Source organism: Ambystoma mexicanum, chromosome 11 (genome assembly GCF_040938575.1).
Source record: "Ambystoma mexicanum isolate Mex_15411 chromosome 11, UKY_AmexF1_1, whole genome shotgun sequence".
Taxonomy (NCBI): Eukaryota; Metazoa; Chordata; class Amphibia; order Caudata; family Ambystomatidae; genus Ambystoma; species Ambystoma mexicanum.
Window position 1 is genome coordinate 984,830,035 of NC_090934.1, and position 16,761 is coordinate 984,846,795.

Below are 16,761 nucleotides of genomic sequence, written 5' to 3' on the forward strand. Positions count from 1 at the left end.
AAATTTGTATTGGCTCCAAATGGACCATCATCTATATATTTTGAATCTCTTCAAATCACGATTACCTGTACCGAGAAATAAAAAAGGCACACGAGTATTCAAAAGGTTTAAAATGTTACACTTGCCAATTTTTCGATTAGACTTCAAGAAACCATGATGTCCGTCACTTTCAATGAGATATGAAACATCCAATTAATCCAATAGATGACGCTCTTCCGAGTTCTATTGCTTTTACAATGATTTGTCGGGTGACTGTGTATGCCACTGTTTAGACTAATATCAGGATCATTATCCTGAACTAGATACCATGGACTATCATCTTTAACTATCAGAGTTTTTGTCAAAGCATTGCATTTGAAAATGATCTAGGAAGGCCCACCTGTCCGTAACACAACACTTTATGGACAGCACCACAACACTTCATGCAACATCTTAGCTCCATCTAGGAATTTAAATATTTACTTACATTATTGTCTTGATTCAAATTTGCTTTTCAAGAACCTTGGCGTCATCTTCGACTCCACACTTTCCTTCTCGGCCCATATCTCCGATTTCTCTAAAAAGTCAAACTTCCGACTGCACCTCCTCAGAGGTATTCTACCTTTCCTCTCCTTCCCCAGAAGCTCATGGTATCCCAAGCTCTGGTTCTCTCTAGCTTGGACTATTGTAACAGCCTCTTTCTAAATCTACCTGCCTCTACAACTTATCCAGAACAGGACTGCAAGACTTGTCCTTGGCCTCAAGCCCTGGGATCGTATCTCTCCAGCTTTGAAATCTCTCCATTGGCTCCCAGTGGATGCAATGATTAATTTCAAAACCCTCTGCATTGTCCACAAAGCTTTCTGGGGCCTGGGTCCAAAATACCTTCAGCTATCCCTCCGCAAATACCTCCCCTCTTGGGCTCTTTGCTCCTCTACCTCTACCTTCCTCAGGGTCAGTCGTTTTTCAAAGAAACGAGCTGGGGGTAGATATCCATCTTCGGCTAGGGCCTCCCTCTGGAACAGCCTCCCTGCCACTCTGAAACTTGAGGAGAACCATCTCTGGTTCCGGAAGCACCTCAAAACCTTCCTCTTTGCTTCTGCCTTCGCTCCCCTTCTTCCCTGCTGATCTGCTCTCTTGGCACTGTGCACCTGGCCACCCTCTGTCCCCTGGGCCCAGGTATCTGCTCACCCTGCCACCTTCCTGCACTGCCTCCTGGCCACCCCTTGCACTGGGGACTGTATCTGTACCCATACAGCCCCCCCCTCCATTTTTCTTCTTTTTCTGCACTTATTCAGACTTACCCAGTCTGCTGCCTTTAACACAGCACTTGCCACTTGCTGGCTGCACTACCACAGTTTGCCTCAATTTTCTATTTATTTTATTTATCTGCGCTCCTCGGCTTCTGCACTTTCCACTCTCTCCCTTCCATGCACTTTTTCCATTTTCCCTTTCCCATGCAGTTGCGCGTTCTCAACGTCACTGGGCCTAGTAAGATCGTTTTTATGTTGTGCTGTGTTCTCCCTTGTTCCCCTCCCTTGCCTAGTCGCGCTCTGAAACACTTGTGTAAGAGCGCAATACAAATAAAATATATCATATGCAGCCTTCGGGGACATTCCAGTCTGCCCCCCCAACATTACCATAGATCTGAACAAATGGTGTCTCAAGCTGTGCTAAGGCTGAAAATCAAAATACACAAAGACCATCCAGCCTCCAACTACATGTTTCTTAACTAAGTCAGGAGAGCACTGGACACAATAAGACTTGCTAAACGAATCAAACAGGATGTCCCATCAGGATGTGTTACAAGTCTTTCAAGATGCCATAACAGGGCACTTTTCACAGCCAATTTAGTTTTCAAAAGGGACACATGCTTCAATGACCTGAAAAGCTTGGTCCCACTGACACGGTCTTGCTGGTTAAAAAATAAGGATGATCCTCAAAATACAAAGACCACACTATCTCCACCAAAAGGTCACCCGAAAAAATATCCCTTGCTGAAGTGTCCCACCATTATGTGAGATAACGGGTGTCTTTGAAGTGGGCCCATTGACCCTTTGGCTACAATTTACTCTTGAGCACATCATGCGAGTTTTTGATGGTATTGAATACGTGGTCAATTTGTTGTAATGGCTTCAAAGACACCCATAAACTGTCCCCCTCACAGTGAAGTCATTTATCATATTGTGTGTCTGGCATGCCAAAGGCAGGGCAGTCAAATAAGCAAACCAAGGAATCCCCATTGCATGTCTGTCCACATTGCCTATATTCACGTCTAGAGCACTGGGTATAAAAATTGGGTTGGACTCTTTCAGTCAAAATCTTTATTTCAGGTGCAAGGCCAAAAAAGGTACGACAAAACAGACTTATTAAAACTTTACACACAGAGCAAATCAATCAAGACTTCGCAATTGCTTACAAAATGGACCAGTATAATCGGACATATTTTTCTAATGCTATTAATTGAAGTCAATACAGTAAAACACTTTAAAAAACAATAGTAGCTTTGCACCATCAAAATATAAAGTGAAATTATGGACGACATTTAGCTCTTGGATCACACCTGGCATGTTTTGGCCAAGTAACTGGAAAACACAAACCAAAAACTAAATAAAATCATATTAATGCCGGTCATCGTGCAGATGACCAGAGTGTCTCCAGTAGTTTGGTTCAGAAATTTCAGAAAAATAGGAAAACCACCACTTTGTAGGTAAAATTGAATATTTTCGACACTCCTAAAGAAAGTGGGTTATAGTTTCCCTAACAGAAACAAAAAAGGACAAGAGTTGCTAGGGTTAGATTACCATTTATAGGCGTACTAAGCAACCAGGAAAGTGTTTATGCAGACTTTTGCATACAGTTTCCGGTTATAAACAGGAACAAGATAAATTGAATAGATTATTGTGGCATCGCTATTGAATAATAATTCGGGAACACACTGCTATTTAGGCTACCAATTTCAGACGACACTGAGCACCACAGTTAAACTAGTACTTTAATAATTTATTTAAGTGTGGAATACGGTTCCATGCACTAAGATTCCTAATCTTCGATATTGTGAGTGGGAGGGTGAAAAAAAACAAACAAGGGTTGGGAAGGGGGGTGGGCGAAGATGGCGGTATGGGGGCCAGATGTCAGGCGGCATGGAATGCGGGCTTTCACCAGCCGTTCAAGCGTGCATTGCTAGCCACCTGATTGGCTGACCTCACCCCCCCCCCCCACCATGCCAAAGTGCAAATATTCAGTCAATAGAAATGTTACAAATAAATTTTTAAAAAAACACTTGAGTGTTTTTAATGGATTTACAATTTATTTTAAATTGTTACTTTGATATTTGCAGGCATATTTCAGTACCAGGTCCATTTATATAGTGAGATTTTCTCTTGCATTCTAAAATCCTCACCGTTTTCATTCCAGAATGTTCTCTAGTTATTAAAATGCCATCTTGTATGGTCTTAGAATGTGCCAACACTAACCATACCAGACTATACTACACATTCTCCCAAAAGATATTGCATTGATAAGACAATGGCTGCTCAACAGCAGCATTCAGCCATGTGCCAGCGATAAATTAACCAATGGTGTCTATGAGATATTTATATATATATATATATGTTCTGCAGGTGCAGTCAACAGAGCAAAGACGTACGAGTTGGCTGAAGTTACAAAGAAGGGCCAGCCAAGACCTACCAGGATATTACTTGCAACAGCTGTGCCTACAATCTCTTCACATCGACTCAGGCCAGGTAGCATTATATGGATCATTGATAAGTCATAAGTTAGGGTTAGAAATTGAGGGGAGTTGGAAGCTCTTTAGCTCCTGCTAAGGCAAGAAGAGCTTGGTTAGCTTGACACCAACAGCTACTAGAAGCTACTTTTGGCTCCACTGGCCAAGTGATGGTGAACAATATATATCAGAATGTAATCCTGCGCTTTTGGCACAATCTATAAACATTAGGACAAAGCTACAAGACATTTAAAGCATAAGGGGTCATAAATAAATGAACAAATGATAATACAGCTTATGTGGAAGTCAGATTCGCTAAATGTATTAGTTCCTAGTTCCCCGGTTACATCTCCTCCTAACTGGTTGATGCAGGATACTGTGAGACAGGCAAGGTATCAAGAGAGACACAGACTCGAGAGTAAAAGTATGAAAACCTTTATTCAAAGTATTTGGAGTTGGTGTAATGCCTAACTTCAGATTTCCCTTAATGGATGCTTCTAAGGATAGTCTATGTCCACAAGTCCCAAAATAGAAACTGTCCGCGTCCAACCTACGCTTGCCCTCACTCTGAAAACAAATGTAGCACACGATTGCTCTAAAAGAAAGAGTGTGTCCCAAAGAAATATATCCAAGACTGGATTCAGATGGCCTTGTCAGGATTGGCACTGCCAGTATGTACCAGTTATTAACACAGGCCCTTGGAATCTCCCGGGCAAAGTTCTTGAAATGTCAAAAGAAAACTTAGTTCACAAAACCTTAGGTTCGCTCGGGTTCCCATCCCCAAGCTTAAGCCCCTTTCGTTCAAGAAAAGCAGGTTCACAGATTCCTCAGGCCTTTCAGGGTTCCCTTCCACAAGCCTAGGACACTCTGGTCTCAAAATGTTCACATCAACGTTACCTAAACACAAGTGCATAAAACACAGAAGTTCAACTTCTCAGGATGCACCTCTCAAAATACAGTTCCTTCTATTTGGTGTAAAACAGCCTCTCTTTTGGGATTTTGCTCCCACTTCACCCTCAGTGTAAGTTCAAAGACTTGAGAAAGCAGGGCTTTACTCCTCCCCATGCGTGACTGATACACTGCGCTTCGAGCTTCTCCTTATATTCTTTATCTTGCTTTACTTGGGACTTAGCTTTACCCCTTTTCACTGGCACCTTGTGCATTTCCGTGCCACTTGCACTCTTGCCTCTTTCTTCACGTGCTGTTTGCACACTGTTTCTTTCTTTACTCGTGCCACTCGCACATTTAAAACTTTCACCAACTTTCTTTTCGGGTCACTCGCACCCACTTGTTTCTTCCTTTTCTTTACAACATCTAACACTTTCTCTTTGTCCTTTCGCGCCACTCGCGTACCTGTTTCTCCTGCTGTCGAGCCGCTTGCACACTCCTTGCTTTACTTATCCCGCTACAGCCTCTCACGCCCGCACCGGGTTTCTCACGGTCAGAGAAACTCACTGGTTAGCGCAGCGCTGGCAGGAAAACCAGTTGGCTTCAGTGTCGAGGTCAGGGTGTCAGTCTAGAAATATGGATACCTCTACTTTGAGACCGCAAACGCATTTTGGTGGCCGTGGGCCAACCGTCTCATGCACGATATGACAGAATATAGGTTTTCGAGTTTGCCAATGAACGACCATTTTGATGTAACAAGAATCGCCATTTTGTTTTCTAACCATTGCTCATTGCTTTCTGTTCCTATTGCTTCGCAGTATATTTTCCGCTTACACTGCTCGACTGTGGAACATTGTTGTCTGTATGTGAAAAGGACAAGGCCGCAGGGCCGTGAGGATAACAAGAGTTCGCTGAAACACAAACTTAGGCAGCACCAGGAAGAATGCCCGGCTCCCTCCCGAATGTAGCCTTGAAGCAGAGCTGCTGGGCATTTAATAATTTCACAGCTGCCAGCCAGTCTCGTTATATGGTAGAATATGTTAGAATAATACCGCTAAAGGCTTGAATTATTCTTTTCTAATGGCCCCCCCATTGCTGAGCCCGCTAGAGCATGTCGGCTCCCAGGACGCAAATAGCACCTGATAGATAGCAAGGTCCGGAATGCAACTTCCCCCCCCCCCCCCCCCCATGTAGTTTGCTTCCAAGAACAGAAGCGCTGTGTTCTATTCAATAACCGAAAGATGCCTTCGCACTCACAAATTGTTACTAGAATAGATGTTTCAAGGTGTCATAGTGGTCAGAGATGTCCATCATCACACCAAGTTCAAAGAAACCCAATAAAGGGGGGTGTTAAACATGTCATAGTTGATTGTTTGATATGCATTTTGTATATACGTAAATGATGTACGTAATTCACTCTTGCGTCCCCTCGAGGTCTAGAGATACACGTCGCGGGGCGTGAGACCAAGCTGGCCAACTGAGACGTTTGCTTTGCAATAAAACCCTAGCTTTGGGAAAACAACCTTGTGTCTGGCGTCTCTATCGTGTGTGATGACCCGCCTTGTTTCCATAGACGTCAGGGTCCCCTAGGGGCCCCTTTCAAGGGCCTCATCACCTGCCCCTCTGATGCCCATGGATCCTGGATATCTCCCAGGGGGAACAACCACCTGCTTAGCCACAACAGCAGGGTTCAGCATGCCTCGACCTGGCTCCCTGGAGACAGCTCCCTCGCCACGCTAAAACCCTGCTCACACACTGGGTCAGCGTCTAAGCGTCCCGTTCTCCACCGGATACCGAGGTCTTCCTTCTACTGCAGCTACCACTGCTTCCTCATCTCAGTACATGTTAAAAATGGGGAGGGGAGATGGGATAAGATTAAAAATACCCCATAAAGGCGGAGTGGGCTTTTGTGGGTGATGTTTCCATCTGTCTTTATAGGATATTCTATGGGTTTCGAGGAAGGAGAGAGTAAGTTAGTGTCAAGGGTTTTGAAAGGGTTTGGTCTCCGTAGATGTTTTATCTTCCCTTTTCTTGAGGGAAGGTCAAGGGGTAAGGCGGGACTTGGGTGACAATATCCCATAGACAGAGAGGGAGGGTAGGACGAATTGGGGCACAGAACGGGGAGGGCAATACCATGACTCGCCTTTGGAAGCTCTCCCCGCAGTTCACAAGGACCCCTGCCCAGGTGATCCTCCCTCGCTTGTCCGCCCCCAGAATTGTGATCCAAGAGCAATGGCCCTTCCCTGGTCACCTGAACAATGGATCCCGAGGGACTACATGTGAGAACGCCCTCAAGTGTTGATCCCTTTCATGAGAAATCCTTAGGACTTAATTTCCCCCTTTGTCTCTTGTACTACTACATTTCTTGACCCATCAATAAGACTTAGCTGGACATTTGCTTCCGTTTCCTCTGACATATTGCACTTAAAGCATGTCACAGCTGTTCTATTCATCATAGTAAATAATAGTTAGAGAGTTATAAATTACAGTGCATGCCACTAATAATTGCTTTGTATTTTACAGACAGGGTACAGTATTGCCTGTCACATTTGCCCGTGTAAGAAGTCTCTTTCCCTTGGCCCATTTTATTTCCATGCCGCAGGTGGAAACCAGGACAACCAGTGCTTTCACCACACAATACAACAGATAGCATGCAGCGCAGGTATGCCTCTCACCGGCTATTTGTGCATTTTTTTGGGAGCTTGATTCATAGGACCACCTACTAGGGACTGGTAGGTCACACATTTAATGTAAAAACGAATCAAGCTCCTAAATTTTTTATTTTTTTTTTAATGTTTTTTTTTAATGTCTTTTCCTCAAAGTCTTTTTGTGTGTTGAAACAGTCAACTTAACCGAACACTTAAGGCCATTTGTTGTTTCCAATCAGAATCCCCGATTGTTTTTTGTGCGTGGGTAGTGTATAGGACATTTGAAATATGAGCACATTAAACGTGCTTACGCCTTTGCTGCGCCATTGCCTCTTGGACTTAATATATTTACCACAGGAGGCGCTAGGGATGTGGAGTTCTTTCACTGTACCCTCCTCATCGCTGGGCGCACAGTTATGACAGTGGCACTGTCAAAGACAATGAAGGACTATTGCTACTGCTCAATTTATCCAGCTTAGCTGATATTATTGGAAGTAACTGAATTCAGAGGTGATGAAGATTTCATCACAATGATCTACACCTTCAAATCCAGATTTGCAAGTAACACAGAGTTTTCACAATTATAACATGAAATGCACCAGAGTTATACCGTTTTGAAGCTACAAATGCACTTCAGGACATTACTGAACCTTCTAGATCCAGACTACTGTGATTAAACTGCACTGCCCCCACATGAGCGCAGTCCAAGGAAGATCTAACAGGTCATCAGGACCTCAGCAGTGACGTAATGATCACGTGCCACAAAGGACAGTAGCAGGGCTCAAAATTTTAGGTTAGAGTCAAGAGGTGACCATATAGCACTGTCACAATTTTATTCACTTTTCACATAACATAGGCAGTGCCTGCATTATACTTTTGCTTTTTGCCTGCATTGTGGCACATAACATATTGCTTGTATGCACTACATGTCAGAGGATGCAGCACATCATGCTTTATGTAACACATTGCCCGCATCAGCACGACCCGCAGCACACTGCATTACACCATACTTACCACTCCTTTGCATGCACGACATGATTGCAGAAAATACATGGTGCTTAGCGCCACATTCCCGCACGTATCAAAAAACACGGCACATTGTGCGACACCTGCCCTCTGCCCAGCTCATGAAACCACATCTTTGAGTTACATGGCAGCTGGGCAGAAGCTACATAGCACACAAGAACTCCTTAATCTGTGACAACACACAAGTTATATCTTTTCGTATGAGAGGCATGTGCAACTATTTGCTTTTAGTAGTTTTGGAAGGCAGTGTGAAGCACATAGCATTGTGTCTTATACTTGTAGGGATACCAGGTGCTATGCACAAGAGCTACACCATCTTGAATAGCCATGGTTGGAGGTACTACTCTGATATTATAGTCCATTAGGCCATAGTTGTTAGCTGAGAGCACTGGATTGAATTTCATCTTTCAAGGGACGAATGCTTGGTCCCAGACAGAAAGTGCTACTTCATCAGATTAGGAAAGAACACATAATGTTTGTGACAGCCACAGCTAGGGTTCTCAGGTAGCCACAATAAGAAATGTGCTGAAAAATATGAAGAAATTAGCCAAAATTATGGCCAAGGAGCGGTGATTAGCAGTGGACGTTTATTTCTAGAAGGCCATTTGTAGCAGGGAAGATACTAGAAGGCAGTGTACCAGGACTGGCAACATGTAACAAGACAGAGCTAAATGGTGAGCAGGTGCAGCTGGTGAAAAATAAAAAAAATAAAAAGGTGTGCGCCATGTTGGTTCATTGCCTATTGGTCCATCTCGGTGGGACGTGGCAGCCCCAATTGTCTGAGGTGGCATGATACAATTAAAATGAAGCCCGCTATTGAGCTGTTTTGCCAAGATCGGATTGGTGCAGTTTTTTTAGGCTGAGGGAGGTGCGACTATGTTGGGTGGGTGTGGTTTGTTCCTGTGATGAAATGGTAACCGCCAATAGTTTTAGACCAATGTATAGGGTTCTTTAAGTGGCTGGTGACGACCAGCCAATGCTAATATTAGGATGTTTGTTACACGTCTTTCGGGATATACTAATGTTCTGTGCAAGGGTGCAGAAGTAAGACTGACAAGGAAGGGTCATAGTGATTGTCATAAACCTTCATTCAAGTGAAAAAAGGAAAGCAAAAGACTATCTTGCCCTACCTCCAGGAGGGGTGTCCCTGCCTTAATCAAAATAACTAGTCTCAGAATGTCCAAAAGCAAGTCCCAATGTCCAAAGTCTGAATCACAACTCTGTCCCTCACACTCCAAGTTTAAACTAAATAAAGGTCTTAGGAGGGACTCCCTTCCCCTGGACAAAAAGACAGTTCTGGGATTTTCAGTTCATTAAGTGTTTGGGGAACGTCTCCCTTAACCAGCCATACTGAGGCTTCTCGCAAAGTTCATCAACTACTGGAGGATCGCTCTGCCCCAGTCTTCTTAAAGCTTGTAACATCCGTGGACCCATTACTGACTTCCCTGCCATGGCCTTGGGTCGTCCCATGCGCCTGCAGTGGGGGTACCCCTGCCTTCTTCACTAGTCAGTGGAATAGCGCCTCTGCTGTGCCTGCTTCTTTGTTGGCGTGGGACCTTTGGGAGGCCAGGATAGTCTTCCTTGCTGCTCACTGCGCTGTCACTGCAGACCATGCCTGCTTGACAGCGACCGCCTCCTTTCTCAGCTCCCTGGTCTGCCTCTCTCCTTCCCTGAATGTACTCAGTCTTGCAGTTCCTCCAGGGCTGGCTTGACAGTTTGTCAAGTCCTTCCTCGCTTTTAACTTGGCTTCTTTTAATCGGCTGTTGAGAACCACTAGAATGGACAAAGTGGTCATGGGAGGTACTCTGTACTGCTGAGCGTCACCTAATCGTCACAGTACTGATCTGGTTATGATGCGACTCACTAGAGGTTTTTCTCGTCGCAGTACTTTCCACTTCTGACCGATTACAGAAGAACATGGGATAGAAGTTTGGGGCATTACAAGGATAGTTGTGTGTATGGGGGCGAATAGATTAGTTAGTGTGCTCTTTCCCATCTGTTATTGATTACTGAATGTCTTGCTTGGTTACGAAAGTGAGGGGATTAGCTGCATAGAGACTGGTATCCACCAACCAGTCTAAAAAAGGCGTCAGTATAGGTTTTGTGGTCTATATTAGCCTGTGCACTTGGTTTGGTGTTTATATTAGGATTGTCTATTCAGTAAGCTACTGAAAGTTTATTTGTTCAGAATAATTTATTCAACTTTCCAATAAGTATTCATAAAAATGTCCAAAACATCAGTGTTTATACAGTAGACCCTTTACTCCTGTCACTCGGGAGTAAGGAGACACGCAAGAGGATACCGTAACCACAGAAAGCAAGATTTAACCAGAACAAGGACAAGGACCCAAAATGAAACAAGGAACAGACAGAACAAGGGCCTTCCGCATGAGCAACCACAGGGGGCCCTAGACACCAAGAAACCCAATAGCCGATAGAAAACTGCCAAACCAATTACTTCTGACCGACACATTTTTATTTATTTTATTTTTTGCATTTATAAAGCACACATGCAGCCCTTCGGCATCGTGGAGCTGTTACATTAAACTTGTTTAGTTACAACATATACAAAGAAGACAAGTTGAGGGTGAAATTTCGAGCAGTACAAACTAGAGGTACAGGGTTACATTGAAGATTACAGGGTTACAGTCAGCATTACATGGAATGCGATTCTACTGGTTCCAAGGTTACAGGGGAGCCAGCTCAATTGAGAGTTATCCTGAGATGGAAGGGCCGGTGAGCTAGAGTCGGTGTGTTCTTAGTTGAGTTTTATATTACGCGTTACCTTAAGATTAAGGTAACATTGTTACCTTAATCCTTAGAACCACTAGACACGTGTCCAATCAGCATCACTGTATAATGGATAAAAAGGTTCAAGTTATTGTCACATCATATTCTGCTGTGGCAGCTAGTCTGGGATGAAAGTGAACAACAAAACTACCCTTTAAACCGGCTTACTTTGCCGACTAACGCTGCTCTGTTTGCAGGCTAATATACGTTAAAGTTGCCATGGTTACATCAAACTTTTTCTGTAGAACATTTTTGCATTTAAGTTCATTAAATTTAGCCCGAGGTGATTGCTGGAAAGAAAGTTTGCATTGTGAGTTCCAAAGACACTGAAAAATGACGTTTTATAACCCAATAAGAATTTCAAAAACAAGAGCAACTAAACTCAAAATATTCACTTTATAAGCCACCAAAAAAAAAAAAAAAAACAACCCTACTACACACAAGCACAGTGGTGTCAGATTGACAAAACGCAATTAAGTACAACGCCCCATTTAAAAATATTAAACAAAAGATGATCGGTCACACCAAAGATGGAGTATGGCCACTGTACACACGCAGTAGGGAAAAGCGGTTTAAACGAAATTAAAAATGCACCACGAAATAAAAATATATACTAGCAAACGTGCAAGAAAAGACTAAGAAACAAATCTTTCAACGCAACTCATTCAAATCATACAATACTCTACTAGGGGTGTACCGAACTTCGGCTTTGAGTAAGTATTTAGCCGAATTTCGGCTGAAAAAAAGCTATTTGGCTCCGGCCAAATAGTTTCTTGCTATTCGGCTCTTGCTGAATACTTTGACATTCTCATTTGCATACAATGCAATATGAACTCAGAAAGGCAAATATAGACTTCAGTATGCAAAACTGAATAGAATCAGACCAGACAAATGGCTATCACACAGCTACAAAATATCTCATGTTGTAATCTGCTCTTTAGGGCATGTTTTGTTAAGAGTCTTAGACAAAAAAGGTGCTCATCGTTTATACTTAGCCTGCAATAATACAGGAACATCTTTTCTTTTGGTGAATGTTTATATGCAATGTGCACTTTTGAAATGTGCATACTTTCAGTTCCTGTCATGTTACTTCCCATTACGTATGTCATAGTCCCCCCTTTTCTTTAAGGACTTGAGTGCTAAGTTTAACATTATCTGATATTTTATCAGGAAATTATAAGTTGCATATGTGTGTGTATTGGCGAGAAAGAGTGGCTAGGATAAGTAAAAAGTGAGCATTATTTGTTTGGGTGGGGTGAATAGTCGTGAGATGGAGTTCACGCATTTCAGATTTCCTCTTGACTTGTGTCCTGCATGAGCTGACACGAACCATTTTATACATTTCTATGTAAACGGCAAAGAAGTTTCGAAACTCAACCACATCGACTTTTGCAATGCATCTGATTCACAAAGGCAGTCTTTTTGCATTTGTGCAAGAAACCTAATTTAACTGGTACCGAATATGCAACAATCTACTGTACATTTGATCCCTTCATTTTGGTTAAATCTGCTTTATTTTTGGCTTTTATACTTTAAATAAAGATGATACATTAATTACAATGAAGAAAATAAAAGTATAGAATGCATTTAAAATAGTGCTTGCTTTGTTTGTGTAATAAGTGTGTTTTTTGAAGTTTGGAACATGATTTACTAAATAAAGCAACTATTCGGCTTCATATTGGGCTTCGGCCGAATACTAAATATGCTATTCGGTACAGCCCTATACTCTACATAAAATTTAAAAAACACCACACAGCAGGGGAAAAAGAAATTATAAAATAGTTAAGGTTATTACCTATAAGAAATTATAAGTATGGAAACGATGAGCATGCCAACGTTAAAGCTTACATTATTTTTCAATATTGAACATATATAAAACCAGCATTGTTTGATTATTAACAAACCCTCGAAGGTCAAATCAATAAGTGCATCAGCACGTGCGAATTTCTTTACAACATACAATGTCAAACTTATAACATAAAATGTAAGCACAGTCCCAATATACATATTTTATTATATGAACAGAGGCTTATAAAAATAATTCATAACATTCACTCCCAGTGAAAAAAGGCACCGATGTCAAAGCAATATAATTAAATGAATTAACAATCGCACACAAAAGGGCGATTAAGGTCCCAACAATGCTAATATGTATGTTAGTTTTTGACAATAGGTTAAACCTTAAAGTTGGCATTTGCAACCATTGCAGGCTAGCTAAACTTTATGTAGACAGTAACCTTAAATTATGATACATACATATATTTATCTCACACAATCACTTAAAGTTCCAAAAGCACACACATTCTGCACAACAATGTTCCTTTGTCGTTTTACACTGGACTGGAATATAGAAATGATACACGTCTGGACACAGAAGCAGTAGAGGAAGAGTTAACTAACGTCCTGTAGGACACTACAATGATTAAGAGAAACGGGCTTTTCCTATATTGAATCAGTGCCTGGCACGTCAAAAAGTCCATGGCAGAGCAATATCAACCAGTGTGTTTTTGCAACATTAAAGATGAAAGACTTTTTTTTTTTACAGCAGTCATGCGTACAGCATCTGCCGATATCCTCGACCATGCCACACACGCCAAAGAAAACATGGAGAAAAAAAAAAACAAACAAAAGGGTATGAACGACAAGTAAGTATTAATGATATGTAAGTAGGAAATATCAAGGTTGTGGATTGACAGTCCCCATTAATTAACACTGCAGAGGAACAATAGCTTCCCTACTGAGGCTTATTTTGTAATTATGGCGTATTCTCTTGACACGCTTACAGCTGAACACCATAGCATTGAATCACCCACCAGTGCTAAATCACATATTGATTTCTGGAAAGGTTTCTGTAAAAAAAAAAAATTATATAATTTCTTTATTAAATATAATCAAATGTCTGATATACTTATGGTCCCAACAAATAATTTTTAGTACAGGGTTTCCTGGAATATGCTAAAAGAATGACCCGAGTGGAGGGATTGAGATCCCACGACTGTTCTATTGTGAAAGGAGTTAGTAGAAAATTTAGTAACAAAACAAAACTTTGAAAGTAATTATGTTAAAACGGTTATTGTGCCATTTCCCTGAAGGGCTACATAGCAGCACGTCTTTGCGTAAAAATAGGAAAATATCGGCCATTTCGTTGAAAGCATGCACTACTGAATATGCGTGTTGGTTAAAAGCTTTTATAGAGTTGATGCTTTTAGGTGGCCCGCTTAGATTTAGAAAGCAACCATAGACCAGCCCCTTACGGTTCTACTGTATACCCCTTAACCTCTGGTAGTTTGGGGTGGCTTACATATCAGTCAGGAAGTTATTGCACGTTAAAGAGAATTCTGGGACTCGCATTGTTACAAGCAGCCAATTGTAGGATAAGCACATTTTGTGACTCATGAAGGGCACGGCCAACATGTAGGTCGCTTCTCCACGGGGTACCGGAGGGGCCACATTTGCCCCCTTCTCCCCCATGGTCCAACATGCTAAATTAATGCAAGAGGGAGGAGTATGGACAGGTTTGTGATTTACAGTTAAAAACTTTAAATGGTCAGTCATAACTGCAAAGGAAGGCAGACCGTGCGCAAATGAAAACCATAGAGCCCCACGGCTTGCTTTCCTCCATTAGACAAAGTAAAATCCTCTCAACTACTTATGTGCCTTTTGTTGATAGAAATGGAGCCTGAGCACAGGATATAAACCCCATCTTCTTGGGTCTGAATGCAAGTTTAATATATTCAGAGTCAAAAAGGTGTACAAGTGTGAAAAGAAAATGCACAACCACATTATACATGGAACCCTCTAACATAAAGGAATCTACTGGAAGTATGGCCAGGAAGAATTGCTGCTAAAAACAAATAAAGTCCCGTAATAACTGAATATCAGAAACTCAGACCCTCCCAGAGGCTCTAACTGGACATCTGTTAGAAGGGTATGCAACAGCTTTATTTCTAGATTTATAAACATTATTCATGTTATGCATAGTACATATGTCAAACAATGACTACAACCAGATGACTTCCACACAGCCTTTGGCATTTTCATATTCAACTGTTACTTTACTGTTTGGCAGAAGAGCAAACATACAGATGTTCAATTTCCTCTGATGATTACAAATATACCATTTACTTGGGTTTGATTAATATGTATTATTTAAAAGGATGTGAAGCTACTGCTACTCACGTTGATGCGGTTAAGAAGTGTCCCTTTCCAGTAATAAGTCTACCTAGCAAGTGTGAATGTGTCCGTGAATCCATTCAGCAATGGGTACATCTAGGATGAAACCCACATGGCCCCATTTAGTAATCTCAAAGTCATAGTGGGCCGAACCAATAAGAAAACCGCGTCAATTGTTATACAGCTTACTTTATTTACATAATATGTGCTGGGCAGACATACACAAATGTTTTGTAGCAGTTCATAGCTCTTTCGTCACATTGCACTCATAACACAAAGCTGTGTCATACAATGGCTACAAGTTGCTGCAGACATCACACAGTCCATGTCTTGAAATCGCAGTGCTCTTTTTTGCGGGAGGTGGAGGGGGGCGGGGGGAAATCACAATATTTTCTTTTCTAGTACACTCAAAGCAGGAATTTGATTTTTGTTAAAAATAGCCAGCACATAATATTCAAACTTTTGCGAAGAAAAAGCTCCCACAAATACTACCTTATTCAAAAAGGAGAATACCTGTCCTACTGTCCTAGACCCACGTCGTATATGGTGCAAGCACATATTAATTATCAAGAAAATCTAGCAACACCGATTCTTCTCCAGCAGATTACTCCCCGTTGTAGAAGTTTTTGATTTTACAAAGGAAAGGAAGAGGGCCAATCCTTGCCCACGGCAGCTGTTATCTCGTGTCCAGTACCTGTCTAAAACTATTAAACTGTTTCTGGTACGTAAGAACACATGAAAGGAATTACTCAGAGGGCACCGTCTGCTCTAGACCGTGACAGGGGGCGTCACAAGCTCAGTGAATAGTATCAAAAGAGTTAATTTTGCCACCACCAAGGTGACGCCAGAAAATGTTTTCCATACCGAGCGTCTTGTTAGCGTCTAACACGGCGTTTGGATAGCACTTGTGGCCTTCTGACCTAAAGTCGGCGGTTACAATCTCCTTGAGAACACAAGGAATTCAATGACTGAACATATGTGAATTAACAAGTAGGGTGTCGTCTTACCGCGTCTCTTGTTTCAGCGGCAATCATTTCCGTTGGGTACTGAGTGACTAGTTCCCATTAGAAGAACGAACCTAGCAACGTGTCCCTATCACGTGAGTTACAGGTTACGACCCATGAAATTTACGTCCTAGACTCGAGTATCTTCAGGTCTATCTTCGTGACGTCACGCTTCTTGTAGCCGCTGCCTCGAGGGCAAGAGTGGGAAAAGGCAGGAACCTGTAGAAAGCATCGTGCCTTTTAGAGATTTTATTCAGTAGTTCTAGTGTAAGTTGTGATAATGTCTATTGCACGTTTAATAATAAACCATTTTATATTTAGGGCTAGTGCATCATAGTCTAGGGTGGCCAACTTTACAATATGGTTTTTGTCAATGGTGGAAATGGAAAAAATGTGGTGGGGGATCCCACAAGCATAGCTCTCAACTTACACGCTTTTGGCGGGTGTCACCCGCCTTGTAAAAGGCTGACTCACCCGCCAAGCCTCCTGCATGCCCATTCATTCCAATGGGCGTCTCACCCGCCAA

General features: G+C 42.1%; 1 protein-coding gene across 8 annotated transcripts in view; it reads right to left on the bottom strand.

Moving 5' to 3' along the window:
- The window catches only part of NAP1L4 (nucleosome assembly protein 1 like 4), a 1,556,420-nt gene extending 1,539,970 nt beyond the window's left edge, over nucleotides 1–16,450 (bottom strand). The window contains exon 1 of one of the 8 annotated variants that reach the window (XM_069624142.1): nucleotides 16,239–16,450. Coding sequence is in view for 2 of the 8 variants with exons in the window: in XM_069624141.1 (XP_069480242.1) it covers nucleotides 16,239–16,265 (27 nt within the window). In the remaining 6 variants the exon portion in view is untranslated. Of the gene's footprint in view, nucleotides 1–16,095 lie in introns of all 8 variants that reach the window. The other 7 variants (XM_069624141.1, XM_069624146.1, XM_069624140.1 and 4 more) reach the window with 7 other exon arrangements.
- Between the last annotated feature and the right edge of the window lie 311 nt (nucleotides 16,451–16,761).